The 16,754-nt window shown below is 39.2% G+C and overlaps 1 protein-coding gene across 3 annotated transcripts; it reads right to left on the reverse strand.

Annotated features, from left to right (window-relative positions):
• Positions 1–422: 422 nt before the first annotated feature.
• On the reverse strand, positions 423–15,693 carry scaf11 (SR-related CTD-associated factor 11). Of its 3 annotated transcripts, none has more exons than XM_039660748.2 (15): positions 15,501–15,693; positions 15,086–15,146; positions 14,787–14,917; positions 13,624–13,701; positions 13,464–13,543; positions 13,004–13,074; positions 12,360–12,394; positions 12,192–12,292; positions 10,506–10,622; positions 10,148–10,221; positions 6,190–8,478; positions 4,272–4,591; positions 2,051–2,218; positions 1,856–1,978; positions 423–1,133 (listed from the first exon to the last, which is right to left on the reverse strand). In XM_039660748.2, exons 2-15 carry the CDS (start codon positions 15,105–15,107, stop codon positions 1,029–1,031), a joined length of 3,714 nt encoding a protein of 1,237 aa, XP_039516682.2. In that variant the 5' UTR covers positions 15,108–15,146; positions 15,501–15,693; the 3' UTR covers positions 423–1,028. The 3 variants fall into 3 exon arrangements, with proteins under 3 accessions (XP_039516682.2, XP_039516681.2, XP_039516680.2); XM_039660747.2 differs by having other exon boundaries at positions 1,856–1,975; positions 2,051–2,221; XM_039660746.2 differs by having other exon boundaries at positions 2,051–2,221.
• Between the last annotated feature and the right edge of the window lie 1,061 nt (positions 15,694–16,754).

The following is a 16,754-nucleotide window of genomic DNA, read 5'->3' on the forward strand; positions in this document are numbered from 1 at the left end:
CAACAGTGATTACAAGGTTTCATTTCTTTATTGATGACTGGTCCATTCTTGAGCGATGGATTTGCTTCTCTTGATCTGAAGTTTAGGCTGCATCCGAAAAAGTACTTTTGAGAAAGTACTTTGAATTGCGACTATGTTATATGTAGTATAAAATGTGTACTATGGATGTAATCTGGACATATTTATGAGTATTGGGTAAAATATATATATAAAAACATTAATATATATATATAATAAAAATAAAGAAAAATTATTAGATTTACTATAATCTACCATAATAAAAATATAATCAAAATATAGATATTAAAGAATTTAAGAAACACCTACTATATGTGTTTTCGGATGCAGCCATCGTCTTTCCGACATTTCCGAACTTTAATAATTTTCCACTTAAGTTCACTGAGAGATCGGACAGGACGGGATTCAGGGAGCTGGTTTATTTCATTGCTTCTGGGAGGGTAAACAGACACAGTGATTGAACTGCATTAACAGAAGTACAGGACTTAAACCTGGATATGACAACAGAATCATCTCAGCTCACCAACAAACTACCCGTGTTCGTTCCACGCAAGATTACGACTGAATCACACACACACACATTCAGCTGGGAATAATAAAGCTAATGCACATGTACTCCAGATTGTTTCTATGCTTCTAAAAGAAAAGGAGTTTAGGTCTAAAGGATGACTAATAAGAGAGAGGAGACAGGTCCAGTCGTACCACTTGAATCATTAGCCTTAATTTTGTTTTATTTTGCTTCTTTAATCTTAGAAGCAAAATGCAATAATAGCGACACCATTATAGACCGTAACCTTCCCCCCTGCACACACACACACACACACACACATACCCATAAGACACAATCCAATAAAGGGCATTTGCACTATATCAAATCCAAATTAAACAAAATATGTAATCTCTAGAAAAATCTTCATTCTTGTATGCAAATGTGTTAAGAGCGGCTCCAGTCAGTGTCGCCGCGGTGGAGGAATTGCACTTGTGCATCAGCAGAACAGAGACCCTCGGCTCTACTCGGACTTGTTTTTGCGGGTGCGCTTGTATTTGTCCACGTATGCTTTCACCAGGTTGGCCACTTTGTCGGCATTCACCTCGCCGCTCTTGCTGTGGCACACCTGAGAGACAGAGCGAGACATTTGCTGGGGGCGTTTTTGAAGCCAACGTGTGCAAAATTCATAATTTCAATGCACAAGAATATAACTTCAAGGAAAAGATGCACTAAAATCAGACTGAATATGCAGAGGTGCTACAGTGATTTGTGCAAATTAGTGAATGACACTACAATAAACAAAAAAATAATATTACAAAAAATATAAAAAACAATATATAATAAAAAAATAAACCTCAGCAAATAATATAAAAAATGTAATATTTTTTTACTATAATTACCATAATAAAAATAAAATAAATCAAATAAATAATATAAAAAATAAATAAAATAAAAACAATATATGATAAAAAATAAACCTCAGCAAATAATATAAAACATTTATTTTTTTACTATAATTACCATAATAAAAATAAATAAATCAAATAAATAATATAAAAAATAAATAAAATAAAAACAATATATAATAAAAAATAAACCTCAGCAAATAATATAAAAAAATTATAATTTTTTTTACTATAATTACCATAATAAAAATAAAATAAATCAAATAAATAATATAAAAAATAAATAAAATAAAAACAATATATAATAAAAAATAAACCTCAGCAAATAATATAAAAAAATTAATATTTTTTTTACTATAATTACCATAATAAAAATAAAATAAATAATATAAACAATATATAATATTATTTTAGAGTGATCTACTAGAAATTCTCAACTTACTTTTTCCACAGCTTTGCGTACAATCTCTTTATATTCCTCCTTGTTGATTTCGTTCTTTTGGTAATATGGCTTAATGGCCGCCTTCACCTCGTTGACGGCCCGCTCTTGGATCTGCAGCTTCTGCTTGAAAGGGGAACATGTAGTTTAGGAGGTGCAGCGCAGGATATGGACGTTAGCCTGAACATGAACTCTTGCCTTCTCTTTCTTTGAGCTGTCGGCGTGGGCCTTGCTGTGAGTGGGTTGGGTGGTGGAGGACGGCTGGGACGCGCTGACCGCCCCCATAGGATGAACTGGCCCTGCGACTACTTTGGTTGGCATGGGCTTGAAGGAAGCTTTGCCTTGTATAGAAAAACTGGGCATCACCTGCTGTAAAATATGGAGACGTTACAACCAAATCAACTAAAACTGCACTCAAATCTTGAGATTCACAATGTTGCCTAATTTGATATAACCAGCACAATCAATGCATTTAAAAAAAAAATGTAGTTTTAGTTATGCCGAGTTTGACAATTCTGACTAGTCTGAAAACTACGTACTGTCTAGTACAACCAAACACAAGCGAGAAGTGATGAGGAAATAACGCTAGACTAGAATTGTTTTTAAAAATGATAGCCTGCAAGATCATTGCGATGTGTGCTGAAAAAAGATTATGGAGGAGAGACGAGGGCAGCGAGGTTTGTGTGTTCTGCAAAGAAAGTTGGGGTAAATAAATAATTATTCAATGAGCTGCTGGTCAAGAAAATGTCTGTGCTTTGTTTCTGTTCTATATAATTGTAAATACATATATTAAAATACTGATATTCTGGTCTTATAACTCATCCTGAACATCCCGCCCTCTCATTGGCTGTAGGTCATCGCTGATGTCATTGTCCAGACTGATCTCATGAAGTAGCGTGTGTATGATACGCCAATTCGTATTTCCATTTTTGGTGTGGCATCAACACGCATAATCGCTTTTCAGAGTGTTTATGAACGCCGTTGACTTAACGTTATATAAATATATGACTTACCTCAACCAGTCACTGGGGTTAATGGCATTTACGACTGTTCCCTTACCATCCTAGGAAAGAAAAGATCGCTCCCCAGATGTAGATCTAGTACACTTTGCTTCATTTCTTAAAATCTATTTAAGGCTATCCGCCCTTTGTCATACTGTGCATCAGACAGAGCGTATTTAGGCCACGCCCACACCGGGGAAAACAATCCAACCGTTTCCATTGAGTCTGCGTCTGTAGATTTCTCATCAATTCAACAAAAGTTGACATTGTAAATCATCCCGTTCTGCACCGTCATCACAGACATCGCTAGAAAGCTCGCGCTCTCTCTCTCTCTCTCCAGTTCAATGTTGTCTGATCCAAATATGGTCATTTCCTTTTAATCAGCAACCAATCGTGGCTTTAACTCTAAATGAGCAATCTCATTGGCCTGATGGAAATCTTTAGATCCCGTTCTGATGATTTTTCTCAAATCTCCACTTCTTCAGTAGCACCTACAGTATATACCAAACCTAATACTCCAAACTGTCCAGTCATGTACCTAGTTCTATTATGAAGACTATTACAGATGGATTTGTAAATATATTATTCCTAGCTTGATTTATATAACATTGTTTTTCTAAAAACATGGCAAAAATCTATTTAAGGCTATCTGATTACAGGATAACAAAAGTAGATACCCATTAAATATCTATTTTCCCCCGTCTATTACTGTATGTGAACACAATGAAAACAATATTTTAAACCTGGCTTTATCTTAATAGGCTATTCAGATTTCGCTTTTTTTTTTATATATATATATGCAAATTCGCACATATTTAATTAGACAATGCCTAATAATTTAAGACTTGTGACTTGACTTGGACTACACGCGGATAGCTCAAAATTCGTAAAGATATTGCCACTTGACTCGAAAGTCGCGTGTATGTTTACGCAAAAGTCATGATGTCAGCAGGATTTTGAATCGCAGACTGGTGCAGGTATTTAGCATGTCAAATATCTCATTAATAACGAGTTCACATTGCAGGATTTTAGGCCCGATTTTCATTTGCTAAATTTGCTACAAATGCCTGAAATCATAGGCCAATCGGTGCTCGTTCACGACAATCACACACAGTGAATTATCAAAGACGATGCGTATCGATGAGTCGCATTTGCCAATTATTTCGGGCATTTGTCACCAATTTAGCAAATGAAAAACTCGGTGTGAACTCGGCTTTAACAATATATTTGGCATGCTAAATATGCGATTCAAAATCCTGCTGTGCCAAATATCTCGCGGGCTCATCGGGCCATTCTCTCAGATCCAGTCTTTGATTCACAGTGAGCGAATGTCGTGAAATATGATTTCAGGCATTTGTCTGCAATTTCGCATATGAAAATCGGGCCTCGGCTTTAACGATTCTAACCCTGGCGCTCACCTGAGATGGGTGGCTTTCAGGCGGTACTATGGTGAAGCCGGCCTGCACTGGCGGAGGAGGCGGAGGGGGCGGAGGCAGTCCCTGCACGGCTATGGATGGGACCTGGAGGAGCGGGCCGGCGGGGTGCAGCTGTACTGGTCCTGGAGGGGGTAAACTGAACTGAGGAGGCTGCAGACCCACAGCTGGAGGTCTCGGCAGAAGAGGAGCCATGGGGTAACGCATGACCCCCATCACGCCCAGCTGATGGGGCATCAGGGTGGGGGGTGGAGCTGGAACGGCCTCGGCTGGCAGGGGTGCATTTGGCTCATTCTGTGGGGGATCTGAAACATAGAAAACGGATATGAATGTAAATGTGACCAAATCATATTAAAGGGGAAATTCACCACTGGAAAGATGGGCTTTTAATTAAAGGAACAGTTCACTTACCGACTTACATTAACCAGACAGTTGATCCATTGACTTCCAATATTTGTTTTCCTACGACGGAAGTCCATCAACTGTCTGGTTACCAACATTCTTCAAAATATCTTTTGTGTTCAGCAGAAGAAAAATTCATTCAGGTTTGAAACGACTTGAGGGTGAGTAAATAATGATGAAAATTTCATTTTAAAGTGAACTGTTCCTTTAAACTTGACTGTCTATAGCCCCTTTCATATTGCCAGAACGCCTGTGTGAACGCAAACACGACCCGGGATCGTAATAGAAATGTGTGCTACACGACTAGAGAAATTAAGAGCTTAATAACACTCATAATGCACTTTTGAAAATCAGCATATTTATGCTTTAAGGATATTCACAGTGATTCATAAATGATAAATGTTTTAATTGGAATGAACTACGCCTCGGTGGGGGCGCTCATGAACGGGGCGTTCTTTTTAAACAAATAATTAAATCGTCAAAGTTTTATGATTTCAATGGATTAGACATGCTTATTGATTGTAGAGCCCGACCGATAAAGGATTTTGATGGATTTTGATTTGGTTTTAAAATCCGATAGTCCGATATATCGGCCGATATTTTTTACATTTTTTTTTTATTTCAGAAATGCGCAACAAAACATTAACAGATTTCCCTAACATTACTTATTTGTAGTTACTTATGAGTTTTAACTAAAATAACATGATTATGCATTTTAAAAAGAAACTCGTTTCTTTTATTGTCACAACAGAACATCAAAATATATTAAAGTTCTGATATTAGTCCTACATTGGCTTATAAGCTACCTGCAACCTGGATCAGCAGGATGTGTGGCGCGTTATACACGAGTGTTGCCAACAGGAACGGTGTAGAGCGCCCTCTGGTGGACAAACTATACAACTCCAACACTCAAGACATGGTTCAAGCGTGTTTCGTCCGTTTTTATTTTATTTTTGAAATATTCATTTATCGGCCATTAAATCTGCCGATACCGATAGTTTGGAAAATGCCTAATATCGGCCGATAATATCGGTCTGCCGATATATCGGTCTGGCTCTTGATTGCTACGGTTTAAACGTAACCATTAAAAGGGAAGGGAAAGGGAAATATTTATTTGAGTAAATGGATTTTAAAAAAAACAACAGATTTTATAGGGCCCTAAAAATGTAATTTTACACCTTTGTTAGATGTTTCATGATTTCAACAACTTAGACATGCTTTCTGATTACTAAAGTTAAAATGGGAAAAAAAGAATAAGTGGAAACTAGAAGCTAAAGCATGTGACCCAAACTTGAGAGAGCCAGAATCCCGATCAATTCACACAGAAAAAATAAAGCTGATTTCATAGGGCCCAACATCTATTATCAGAGACTGAAAGTACATTTCCATTTAGCAAATCGGCTGATTGGTACGCATTGGCGTCACTTACAAATCCTATGTGAAAAACACGCGTGTTGTGTTGGTGAAACAAGCCATTATTTGTATAAAGATGAAGACAGACCTGCTTGTTTTGGGACACCCGGTGCACCTTGATCCTCCTCTTGTCTGCTCCAGGAATTGTTTCCGCCGCCTCGGTCCCTGCGCGAGTAGTAGTTCTGCACATCGGCGGGAAGAGTTCGCCGCACGGCCCAGCTCGACGCCGACGACCACCCCGACCGATCCATCGCCGTCTCGCCACCATCACACTCTTTTCTCTTTCCTCCGGCTCTGTTTTCGTTGAAGCGGCTGTAAGAATCCGTGTTATTGGCGGTCCCTGAGAAAGAGGTGCGCTGCCTCCAATTATCAGCTGGCTCGCTCTGCTGGCTGGCCGACCAGTTTGAACCTCCTCTCCCGCGTCCAGCGCTCCAGCCCCCCCGACACCAGGAATCAGAAGGCGGATCTCCCAAACGTGGCTCACGCCCTCGAACGTCAGCGTCCGGGTAGAGCCTCTCCCTGTCTTTAACCCAGTCCGGGTTCTCGCTTCTGCTCCGATCAGGCGACGCCTCGTTGAAGTTGCCGTTGTCCGATGAAACGTGCTCTCTCGTTGACGAATTCCCAGGTTTTTCCGCGTTGTTCCTCCAGTTTGAATTGCGGAAACCTCGTCCGGCGCCTGTGCTCCGCCATCCATCCGTTCCCCAAGACTCCCGCTTGCGAGGAGAGTGTCCGCCGTGATCCGAGCGTTCCTGGGACGGGCTCTGGCGCCCGCCTCGGTTTCTGTTTCGGGAACGGCTACGTCGCCTGTGACTTCGCTCCCGGCTGCGACTACGGCTTCGGTTCCGCCGGCCTTCCCGCTCTTCCTCTTGCTGCTCGCGGCTCCGAGATGTGGATCGGGTCTTGTGGCTACGGTCCCGTGATCGAGACCTTGACCTGCGTGACCCTTCGCTCTTAGACTCCTTGGCAGGCGACCAAGTGGTCGTAGGCGAGTGAAAGCGAGACCTGCGGGATCGCCCATCCCGGTCCCTCTTGTCCGATCCTTTCGCTTCCTTACAGCCGTCAGTCTTGGGCTTTTGATCGGCAGTCTGAGCCACGTTCGCAGTGGGATTTGTTTCAGCTGCACTCTCGGATGCAGGAGAATCGCACTCCATGGGAATGAGGTCAGTGTTGTCCTGAGGACTTGCATTAGTGTCCTTAGTTTCTGGAATAGCTATCTCTCCAAGTGCTGACGGACCTGCACTCTGATCCTCTTGGAAAGTACTGGATTCCTGCTTGCCTGCTTTGTCTTCCGTGGTGTCAGGCTCCGGTTTTTGATCCGCAATCTCTTGGAGAGCTGGAAAGCTTCTCGATTCCTCCTTGTCTGCATTGTCTTCTGTGGTATCCGGCTCCGGTTTTTGATCCGCAAACTCTTGGAGAGCTGGAAAGCCACTGGATTCTTGCTTGCCTGCTTTGTCTTCAGTGGTATCCGCCTCCGAATTCAGATCTACAGTATCTTGGAGAGCTGGAAAGCCACTCGATTCCTGCTGGTCAGAATTGTCTTCTGTGGTATCCGCCTCCGAATTCAGGTGGAAAGGTGGAGAGCAACTGGATTCCTGCTTGTCGGATTGGTCTTCCTCTGTGTCAAGCTCCAGTTTCTCATCCACAATCTGGTCAGGAGTTACTGTCGGTGGTTCCTCTGTTGATTCCTCTTGCAGAGGTGATTGAACGTCAGATTGAGACTCTTCCGGTTCAGCAGAGGAACGAGATTGGCAATTGTGCTCCACTATTGGTGGAACACTCTCCAATTCAACTTGGTCTGAATCATCCATCTCCACTTCTTTCTCGCTATCGTCTCGTGAAAGTATCTGATCTTCATCTTGAACCATACTGTCAGTTGCAATTTCTTCTACTTTTACCGTTTCATCATCCTGGTTATTGGCCTCAGTAGGACTCGTCTCATTCTCCACCTCCATCTTGTCCTCCGTATCCAGTTGTTCTTGGTCGCGATCAATCTGATCAGGACTTGCTTTCTGGTCTGTTTTCGGTTCCTCAGATTCCTCATCTTCCTCATGATTCCCAACCTCCTCATCTTCATGTCTCTTCACGATCTTCTTTTTACCACGTCCTTTCCTCTTGGCTCCAGACCTCGGGTTGTTCCCCTGCTGCCCTCTGCTCGTAGAAGCAGGAGTGTCGTTTATGGTTTGTGGCGTAGAAGAGGTTGTGTCCGAGTCTGTCGGTTGCGACTGCGCAGATGAGGAATCCTCAGCGCGACTGTGACGAGAGGAACGTCTGGTCGCGGTAGTTTCTGGCTTTACAGAGGTCTTTGACCCAGAACCCCTGGTTCCCTTTCTCTCCTCACCTTTGGGACAGGTGACGGCACAAACTATGCCATGAGGAACTAAGAAAAAGGAGATAAAATAAGTGTTAAAAGTAATGAAAATAACTGAGGGAAGAAATATAAGAAACTGAAAATAAACCCAGCCACAAAATCATTTACGTTTACATTTTGATAGAATAAAACTTTTACTATTATAATTATGGACGCTTTATAACCCACCTGAGATATTTAAGAGTGTTAATAGTTTTTTAAGAACACTATTTAGCACTAGGGGTGTTGAAATTAATCGTATCGGTATCGGTTCAGTTATAGACCAATACCGATTATAATTTACGGACACATTTCTGATGTCATTTGTCGCGCGTGTGCTTTGTCACGGTAGCATACAATGGCAGAGGGAGGCGAGACATGAGTGCGAGTAATTAAAAATGCTCCAATTACTTTAACCCTCAGGTGCTCTTCGTTTCAGAGTCACCCACGGTCAAAAGTGACCGGACACCTAAAAATTAAATTTCCTCCATCCCAGTAAAACCAATGCAATTTACTTTTGTTCTATAATATTTATTCTTTGTAATTTAGTATTTTGAGACAATTTGATTGAATTTATTAATATTTATGCAATATTTATGGTCCATTTTTGCCATGGAAAAATATATATATATATTTTTCTATATATATATTATTTTTTTCAAAAAATTATTAATGCAGTATTTTAGTTTAATATAGAGTCTAGGCCTTCAGAAAAAAAATTATTTTTTGAAGAAAATTAGCACCATCTGGTTATAGTATAGAGAAAAGGCGTAGAATCATGGTGTAACCACTAGATGGCATGTACAGCTCTCTATGGAGAAGCATGTGAATTCCCCAGCTGTTTATGAACCTTTTTTTTTTTTTGGTGGATTTGAATATATAGTTGAAACAATCTCAAAAACAATTTTTTATTTTAAAAAAATTGAAAAAAAAATGGATAAAAATTAAATAAATAAAAATTTGTGAATTTTTGTGTTTTTGTCAATTTCCCATTCATTATTGACCAAAGACCACAAGTGTGACTATTTTTTTAAGACCACTTAGCATCCTCGGATCATTACCTCAATTTTTTTGTGTGTTCACATACATAATGCCATAAAAGTCACCAAGTTTCGTAACACTCCGATGAAGCTGTGATTTTTAATAATTCAAAACATACTTTTTGTAATCAAAATTTATTAGTGTGTATGTCTATAAAAGTGTGTCACCCCTTTCCTGCGGTGTAATTTTTTTTAGAATTGAGGCTGATTTGTAGATTGCACGTACAAAAATTCAGAGAATTTTTTTTTTTTGGGGCAATTTCCCATTCATTTCCTATGGGTCGGTCATTTTTGACCGAAGACCACAAGTGTAACTATTTTTTTTATGACCACTTAGCATGCTCAGATCATGACCTCAATTATTTTTTTTTTATTCACATACCCAATGCCATAAAAGTCACCAAGTTTCATAACATTCCGATGAAGCTGTGATTTTTAATAATTCAAAACAGAAAATTTTTCAGTCAGAAATGACCGAAGAGCACCTGAGGGTTAAAAGCCTACACCTGGGCACATGACATTTGATAACAATGAAATGGCAAATTAACGCAAATCAAATAAACTAAGTTGTACGTCAAATTGAAAGGAAAAATAAATACATTTCAAAATAATAACCAGATTATTACGCATGTACGCAACTAACAAACAAGTGAACTCACCCGTGTGTTCAGAAAGCAGCAGATTCAGAGAGGAGGAGACCGCTGACAGAAGCAGATGTGAGTGGAGTAACACCCTAAAAGTATAAACAAGTGTTCATAACCCAAAATAAGAGACATGCACACAAAGGAAATAGCAGATAAAGGGTACAAATATTATATTTCAGATGTTCATTCACACCCATAGACTGAGTACTATGATAGGCACTTGTATGTAATTTCAATAACAAAAGCTGAATCAGAATAAAGTTGAACTACCCTAGTAAACAGGAAGAGATCATCTTAACGTCATGCGTGCAACGAGATTCGAACAGGCCGTTTGACAGTGTTTGAGTGCACTGCTCATCAGACCGCTTCTCACCTGGGCACACCTGTAGAGAGGACAGGTACAGAGGCAGAAAGCCATCTGCGTTTTCTCTCTAATCTCCTCCACTGAACGCCGTCCGGCCCCTCCTCGCAAACATCAACAGATCCCGCCCTACAGCGCAAGACACACAAGACAAACAAAACACTTTAACCTTTTACACAGTCTTGATGTTTCCAGTCTCTACTATAACAGGTTTTCCTCATTGAATGTTCACTGTTTTTCAAAATCACACTTTTTTCATAGTTTGGCTGGGTCAGGTGTGACTTATACAGGGATGCGAATAAGTTTGGACACCCATGCTAAAGTTGCCTAAAAAGAGGAATAAAAAATCATCTTTTCGATGTTGATCTTAATGCCTTAATTAGAAAAATGAGGAAAACTCCAACCTTTAAGGACACCAATTTTCTTTGTAAATGAATAATGTATCATAAATAAATAAATGTTTTTCCTTAAATACAGGGTGCATAAGTCAGGACAATTCCCATAGAGTCCGGCAGATTTTTATGTTTAAAAGCCGGTTATTTCATGGATCCAGGATAATATGCATCCTGATAAAGTTCCCTTGGCCTTTGGGATTAAAATATCCCCACATCATCACACACCTTCCACCACACCTAGAGATTGGCATGCTTTTACTTCAGTTAGCCTAATAGCTGGTTTGATTTGCATTGAAAGATGATCTTATGGAAAGTACCCTAGGCATGGTGAAGGTGTGTGATGATGTGGGGATATTTTAATCCCAAAGGCCAAGGGAACTTTATCAGGATGCATATTATCCTGGATCCATGAAATAACTGGCTTTTAAACATAAAAATCTGCCTGACTCTATGGGAATTGTCCTGACTTATGCACCCTGTATTTTAAGGAAAAACATTTATTTATTTACGACACATTATTCATTCACAAAGAAAATTGGTGTCCTTAAAGGTTGGAGTTTTCCTCATTTTTCTAATTAAGGCATTAAGATCAATATCCAAAAGATGATTTTTTATTCCTCTTTTTAGGCAACTTTAGCATGGGTGTCCAAACTTACTCACATCACTGTATGACAAAATTAATTCAGACTGAGATGAACCAAGAGAAAACAGTCCAGCGAGAGGGCGCTCTAGTTGTTCAGACGCGACACCGAGATGAAGAACTCAATGGATTCAGAGATGTGGCTCGGTGAACTTGCTAGTTGGACTCGCTGGTTTATGTTATTTTAGCCTATTCAGCCTGTCAGGTTTATGTTCTTCATGCTACTGTGGAGCTGAATGACTGTTTCACCTCTTCAGCCTGTTGCTCAGTGTGCTATTGTGTAGTTGAATAACTTGCCTTTCCAGATTAAATGTCTGTTCTTGGTCTGTTTGTGCCATAAAATTTCTAAATAAATGCGACTTATATGTTTTTTTTCCTCTTCATGACGAATTTTATCGACTTATAGTCTGGAAAATAGCGTATATGTATTCTCCTACGAGCCTCTTTTCCTTTATTAAAAGACTGCGTATGAATTATTATAATGAGGAATATTGTGACGTGTTCCCGGAAGAAACTCAAGACTACAATGGAGGCGTTTCAGGAGTTCAGAAACACTGATCCTCATATTGAGGATACTTTGCAGAGCTTTTCATGCTTAAGGGTCAATTTAAGAGACACTATCCAGTCAACACAGAAACAGAAAGACACGTGATGTTCACTTACATGATCTGTGTCAGCGTGCCGAGCGTGGCTCCCCGTTGGCTTGGCAGTGACGAGTGAAAATGGCGAGTGAGCAGAAGAGACTGGCATGAGTCTCCACTCACCTGCACACATAAACACTGCTTAACACACTGCTTACACAAAAGAGGAACACAACAGTGCAATACTAACCTTTCGGTTTACCTCCACAGATGCATCCGAGTCACCTGACGGGAATCAAACAAGACATTTATTTTGGAAAGCTCTTGATTCGCTAAACGTTTATCAGTTCTGTTATATAGATAGAGCGTAACCAATCTGTGTGAAAAGCTCTTACACCTCAAACCACAGCTGCACGATTCTGGATAAATTGAGAATCATGTTTACGATAGAGATGAATAAACATGTAATTTACTAGAAGTTCTGACAAAAAGGTTAATTGCTGCAGAACCTTTAATTCACTTGAATTAAAAAAATGTAAAACTCTGTGAGTGAATGATTCAATGACTCCTCTTGTTTCATTACTGGATAAAACATTTACGATGGAAATACGGGTAAATATATGTGCATATATGTGCACAACATGCATTACACATACCAATTATTTAAGATTCCACATTGACATTTATATTAATGTTAATTCACAATAATGCATTCATGTATTCTACAACCAGTTTATGTTTAATCAACAGAAATGTGTTGTATTAATTATACTTTGATCAATGGCAGTTGTTTTAAATGTGCTATAAAAAAAAAAAAAGTATATATTGTATTGTAGCAGAAATAAGCAACTGATGAACAAGATATTGACGATGAATCGATATATAAGCACATACCTTTTCTGTGGCATTTCTGTTTGGCATTAGCTCTTTCATCTTGCGTTCTCTCCAGAGTTCCTGTCTCCGCCCTGTTAACGACACCATTAACTATTAAACGTGACCCTTGACCACGAGTCAGACGGGTGTGTTTGTGGCAATAGCCAACAATACACTGCCTAGGTCAAAATTATGGATTTTTCTTTAATGCCAAAAATCCTTAGGATATTAAGATCACGTTCCACGAAACTATTTTGTAAATTTCCATCCGTAAATATATATATAAAAAAATCCAGCAAAATCGTGAACATAATTGGACAACAATGTTTAAATTTTTTTGATTCCAGATTTTCAAATACATCTCCTATCATACATCACTGGAAAGCTTAGCCTATTTACTCAGCTCTCAGATGATGTATAAAGCTGGTTTTGTGGCCCATGATCACAAATGATCAGCAAAATGAACAAACTCGGCACTTACACACAGACACGACGCATGCGTAGACCGTCCGGACTGGTGCACGAGTTCAGCTCTGGCAGTCTGAGCGCCTTCACGGGAATCTGAAACACAGAGGAGAAGCTCGTCTGAGTCTGATCTGGAGTCTTACGGGGACACACGGGACATCAGGAGGACGTCTGACCTTGATGCACTGCTGCGACGAGCCCTGCAGGAAGATCACGCTGAAGGGTCTGCGGTCCACCGGGCAGGACTGAACCATCTGTGGCCCGACACACAACATCACACATTACAGTATGCAGATTACATATAAACACACACATACTGGTCAAACGTTTGGATTTCTGACTGCAAGAAAGTGGCTTATGCTCACAAAGGCTGCGTTTACTGGATCATACGGGGTAAGACACATGCCTTTGGTGTGAGAGACCCGGGTTCGAATCCACTGTGAGACACCAATGTGTCCCTGAGCAAGACACTTAACCCCTAGCGAGCGACCTCTGACATATATAGCAATTGTAAGTCGCTTTGGATAAAAAGTGTCAGCTAAATGAATAAATGTAAATTTAAAAAAAATATATTACAAATATAAAATTCGATTAAAATAAATAAAATACAAAAAATGTGTGATGCAAGTAAGTAAGCCTCCATGAGTGAATAAATAAATACAAAAATAATTAAAGCATCTAACAGTAAGGTACTATATAATGAGAAAATTTTGTAACTAATTTTTCACAGTATAATAAATAAAATTGGGATTCATTTTAAGGACTCTTAGATGAAAAAAGTTTAAAAGAACAGCATTTATTTAAAACAGAAAGCTTTTGTAAAATTATACGTTTTTACTGTTTAATGTGTCCTTGCTAAAATAAAAGTATTTCTATCTTCATACTTAGAAAACGATCTTTTTAATGTTATCACAGTAATCAGAAATGTTTCTTGAGCATCAATGATTTCTGAAGGAACGTGGCAGTGGAGTAATGATGATGCTGAAAATTCAGCTTTAATCACATTTTACAATATATAATTTACAATGTATTGTATATTAAATATATTGTATACAATATTGACATAGAAAACAGCTTCATTTTACTGTTTTTACCGCATTTAATTATCAAATAAATGCCTTGCTGAGAAAACATTACAAAAACCCAAACTTTTGACCAGTAGTGTTAGATACTGTTAGTTCAAAAATTGTATTTGTGTGTTTATAGATAGATAGATAGATAGATAGATAGATAGATAGATAGATAGATAGATAGATAGATAGATAGATAGATAGATAGATAGATAGATAGATAGATAGATAGATAGAATGTGGAAGTGTTTTGATCGGTGTCAGCTGACCTGAGCCCAGCGGAGGATACAGGCTGAACAGTAGACGTGTCTGCAACAGTCGGGTACGGCTCGATCCGTACGTCTGGGACGGTTCAGACAGATCGGGCACCGCTGCTCCTCCTCATCCTCCAAACTGCCCTCTGAAAATCACAATAAGTTTTATTAAAGAGCTTTGACAAAATGTAACCACATAATTATACAGTAAAACATGCGATGCATAACAGTCAAATTCAACTACTCAGTCCTATGAGCCTTGTTCACTTTAATGTGTGTGTGAAGTCGATGTGCATGAAGACAGACACACTCACCCTTTCCTGGCCCCTCTTGCATCTTTGGCTCCGGGTCACAGCAGCTCTGAGCCCTGATTTACTGTACCACCACATGCAAGAAGAAACATAATAAAGAACAATTCAAATACATTAACATGGATATAACGAGTGCGTAACTCTGTCACTGTGTCTTTATTTGCTCTGTTTATTTACTCTCTCTCGCTCTGTCTCAGCACAGCTGAAGTTTGAGTAGTTCATTATCCGTTAGACATAACAGAGGCCTTTAGAGCGTTTTATACTCTTTCAAATCCGTCTCATATTAATAATTCGTAAGAATAACACACCTAGACACACACAGAGATGTTTACATGTCCTGTTTATAAGTTCAGACTCTTGTTTATCAGTGTGACGCGGCTAGCTGTGTTAGCATCTGCTGTCATTAGCGCGCACTCACCTCCGCGCACGTCGCTCCACGGACTTCAGGTCATATACTAGCACGCAGAACGCTCCTTAGTACAAAAACATACACTTTTCTGGCACTTTCATGAGCACTTGCGCTCGTAATTGCGATAGATTTAAAGGCGCCCAGCCACATGTGGGTCAGAGGCTGCAGTTCCTCCTCTTCACCGCTGTGGGGCGCTGCTACGGGGCATGATGGGAGACTCGCTGCGTCATCACGCAGGGGCAGAAGCTCCCGAAGCTCTGGCAGAAGTAAAATTGAATTAAAAGTCCTTTAAAAACGTATTCAGTACAAAAATATAATTAAAATACGTCACAAAACAATGAAAGAAAATTGTGGAAGCCTATTTCCGACCAATAAGAAAAAAATGTGCTCTTGTAAATCATAATAATGGCATAAAGGTCGATTTTTTTTTATTCTAAATCATATTTATGAGATTAAAAGTTGGAATTATGACCTTAAAAGTCATAATTGTAACATACTAATTATGAGTTAAAAATACTTAGTAGATTCAAATAAAAACAATGACACTAAATCGAAATTATGACAGCCTACTAAATCATAACATAAAAAGTCGAAATCATGAAATGAACATGACTTTTTAATCTCATATTTATGACTTTATTATGTGGTAATTTCGACGTTTTATGTCATAAAGCAGATTGGTCCCTAAACATTTTTTATTTATTTATTTTTTATTATTTTTTTGAATTTCAAGAATTACAATTTCAGTCAGGGGTACGTCCCTAAACATAAATGACTAAATCTGACCAATCAGAGACGTCCTTCCTCTATGAGGATACAGTTTCTTTCCACCGAATTATTTTCCGTTGACCTCGAAGCGCGTGTCCGTCGTGTGACTGGTGACCAAAGAGTAAATGTGATTACTGATTTTAAGTCTTTATGTTCAAAGGATTGAGTGATTACACTTTATAATATAAACTGTATATCAAAACGTTATTAATTGTCAAATTAACGATTTCGGTTATGTAACGGAACAACGTTCATGCAGTACAAAAACTGCCCAGGAGAGGGAGACACCGTCCATCTCAACTGGAGATCTCGCTCAGTCTCATCTCACAAAATAATAACCTCTTCCACTATCCTTATATTCGAATATAGATTTATATTTGATATACTTCCCCTAACCAATTCATCTAAACTCAGTCAGCATGACATCGAGGATGTTAAATTGCGAGCGGATTCTTGATATCTCGAACGGGTTTGCCCGCGGCGTTGAAACGAGAA

This window comes from Pimephales promelas, chromosome 24 (genome assembly GCF_988280905.1).
Source record: "Pimephales promelas chromosome 24, fPimPro1.hap1.1, whole genome shotgun sequence".
NCBI classification, from domain to species: domain Eukaryota; kingdom Metazoa; phylum Chordata; class Actinopteri; order Cypriniformes; family Leuciscidae; genus Pimephales; species Pimephales promelas.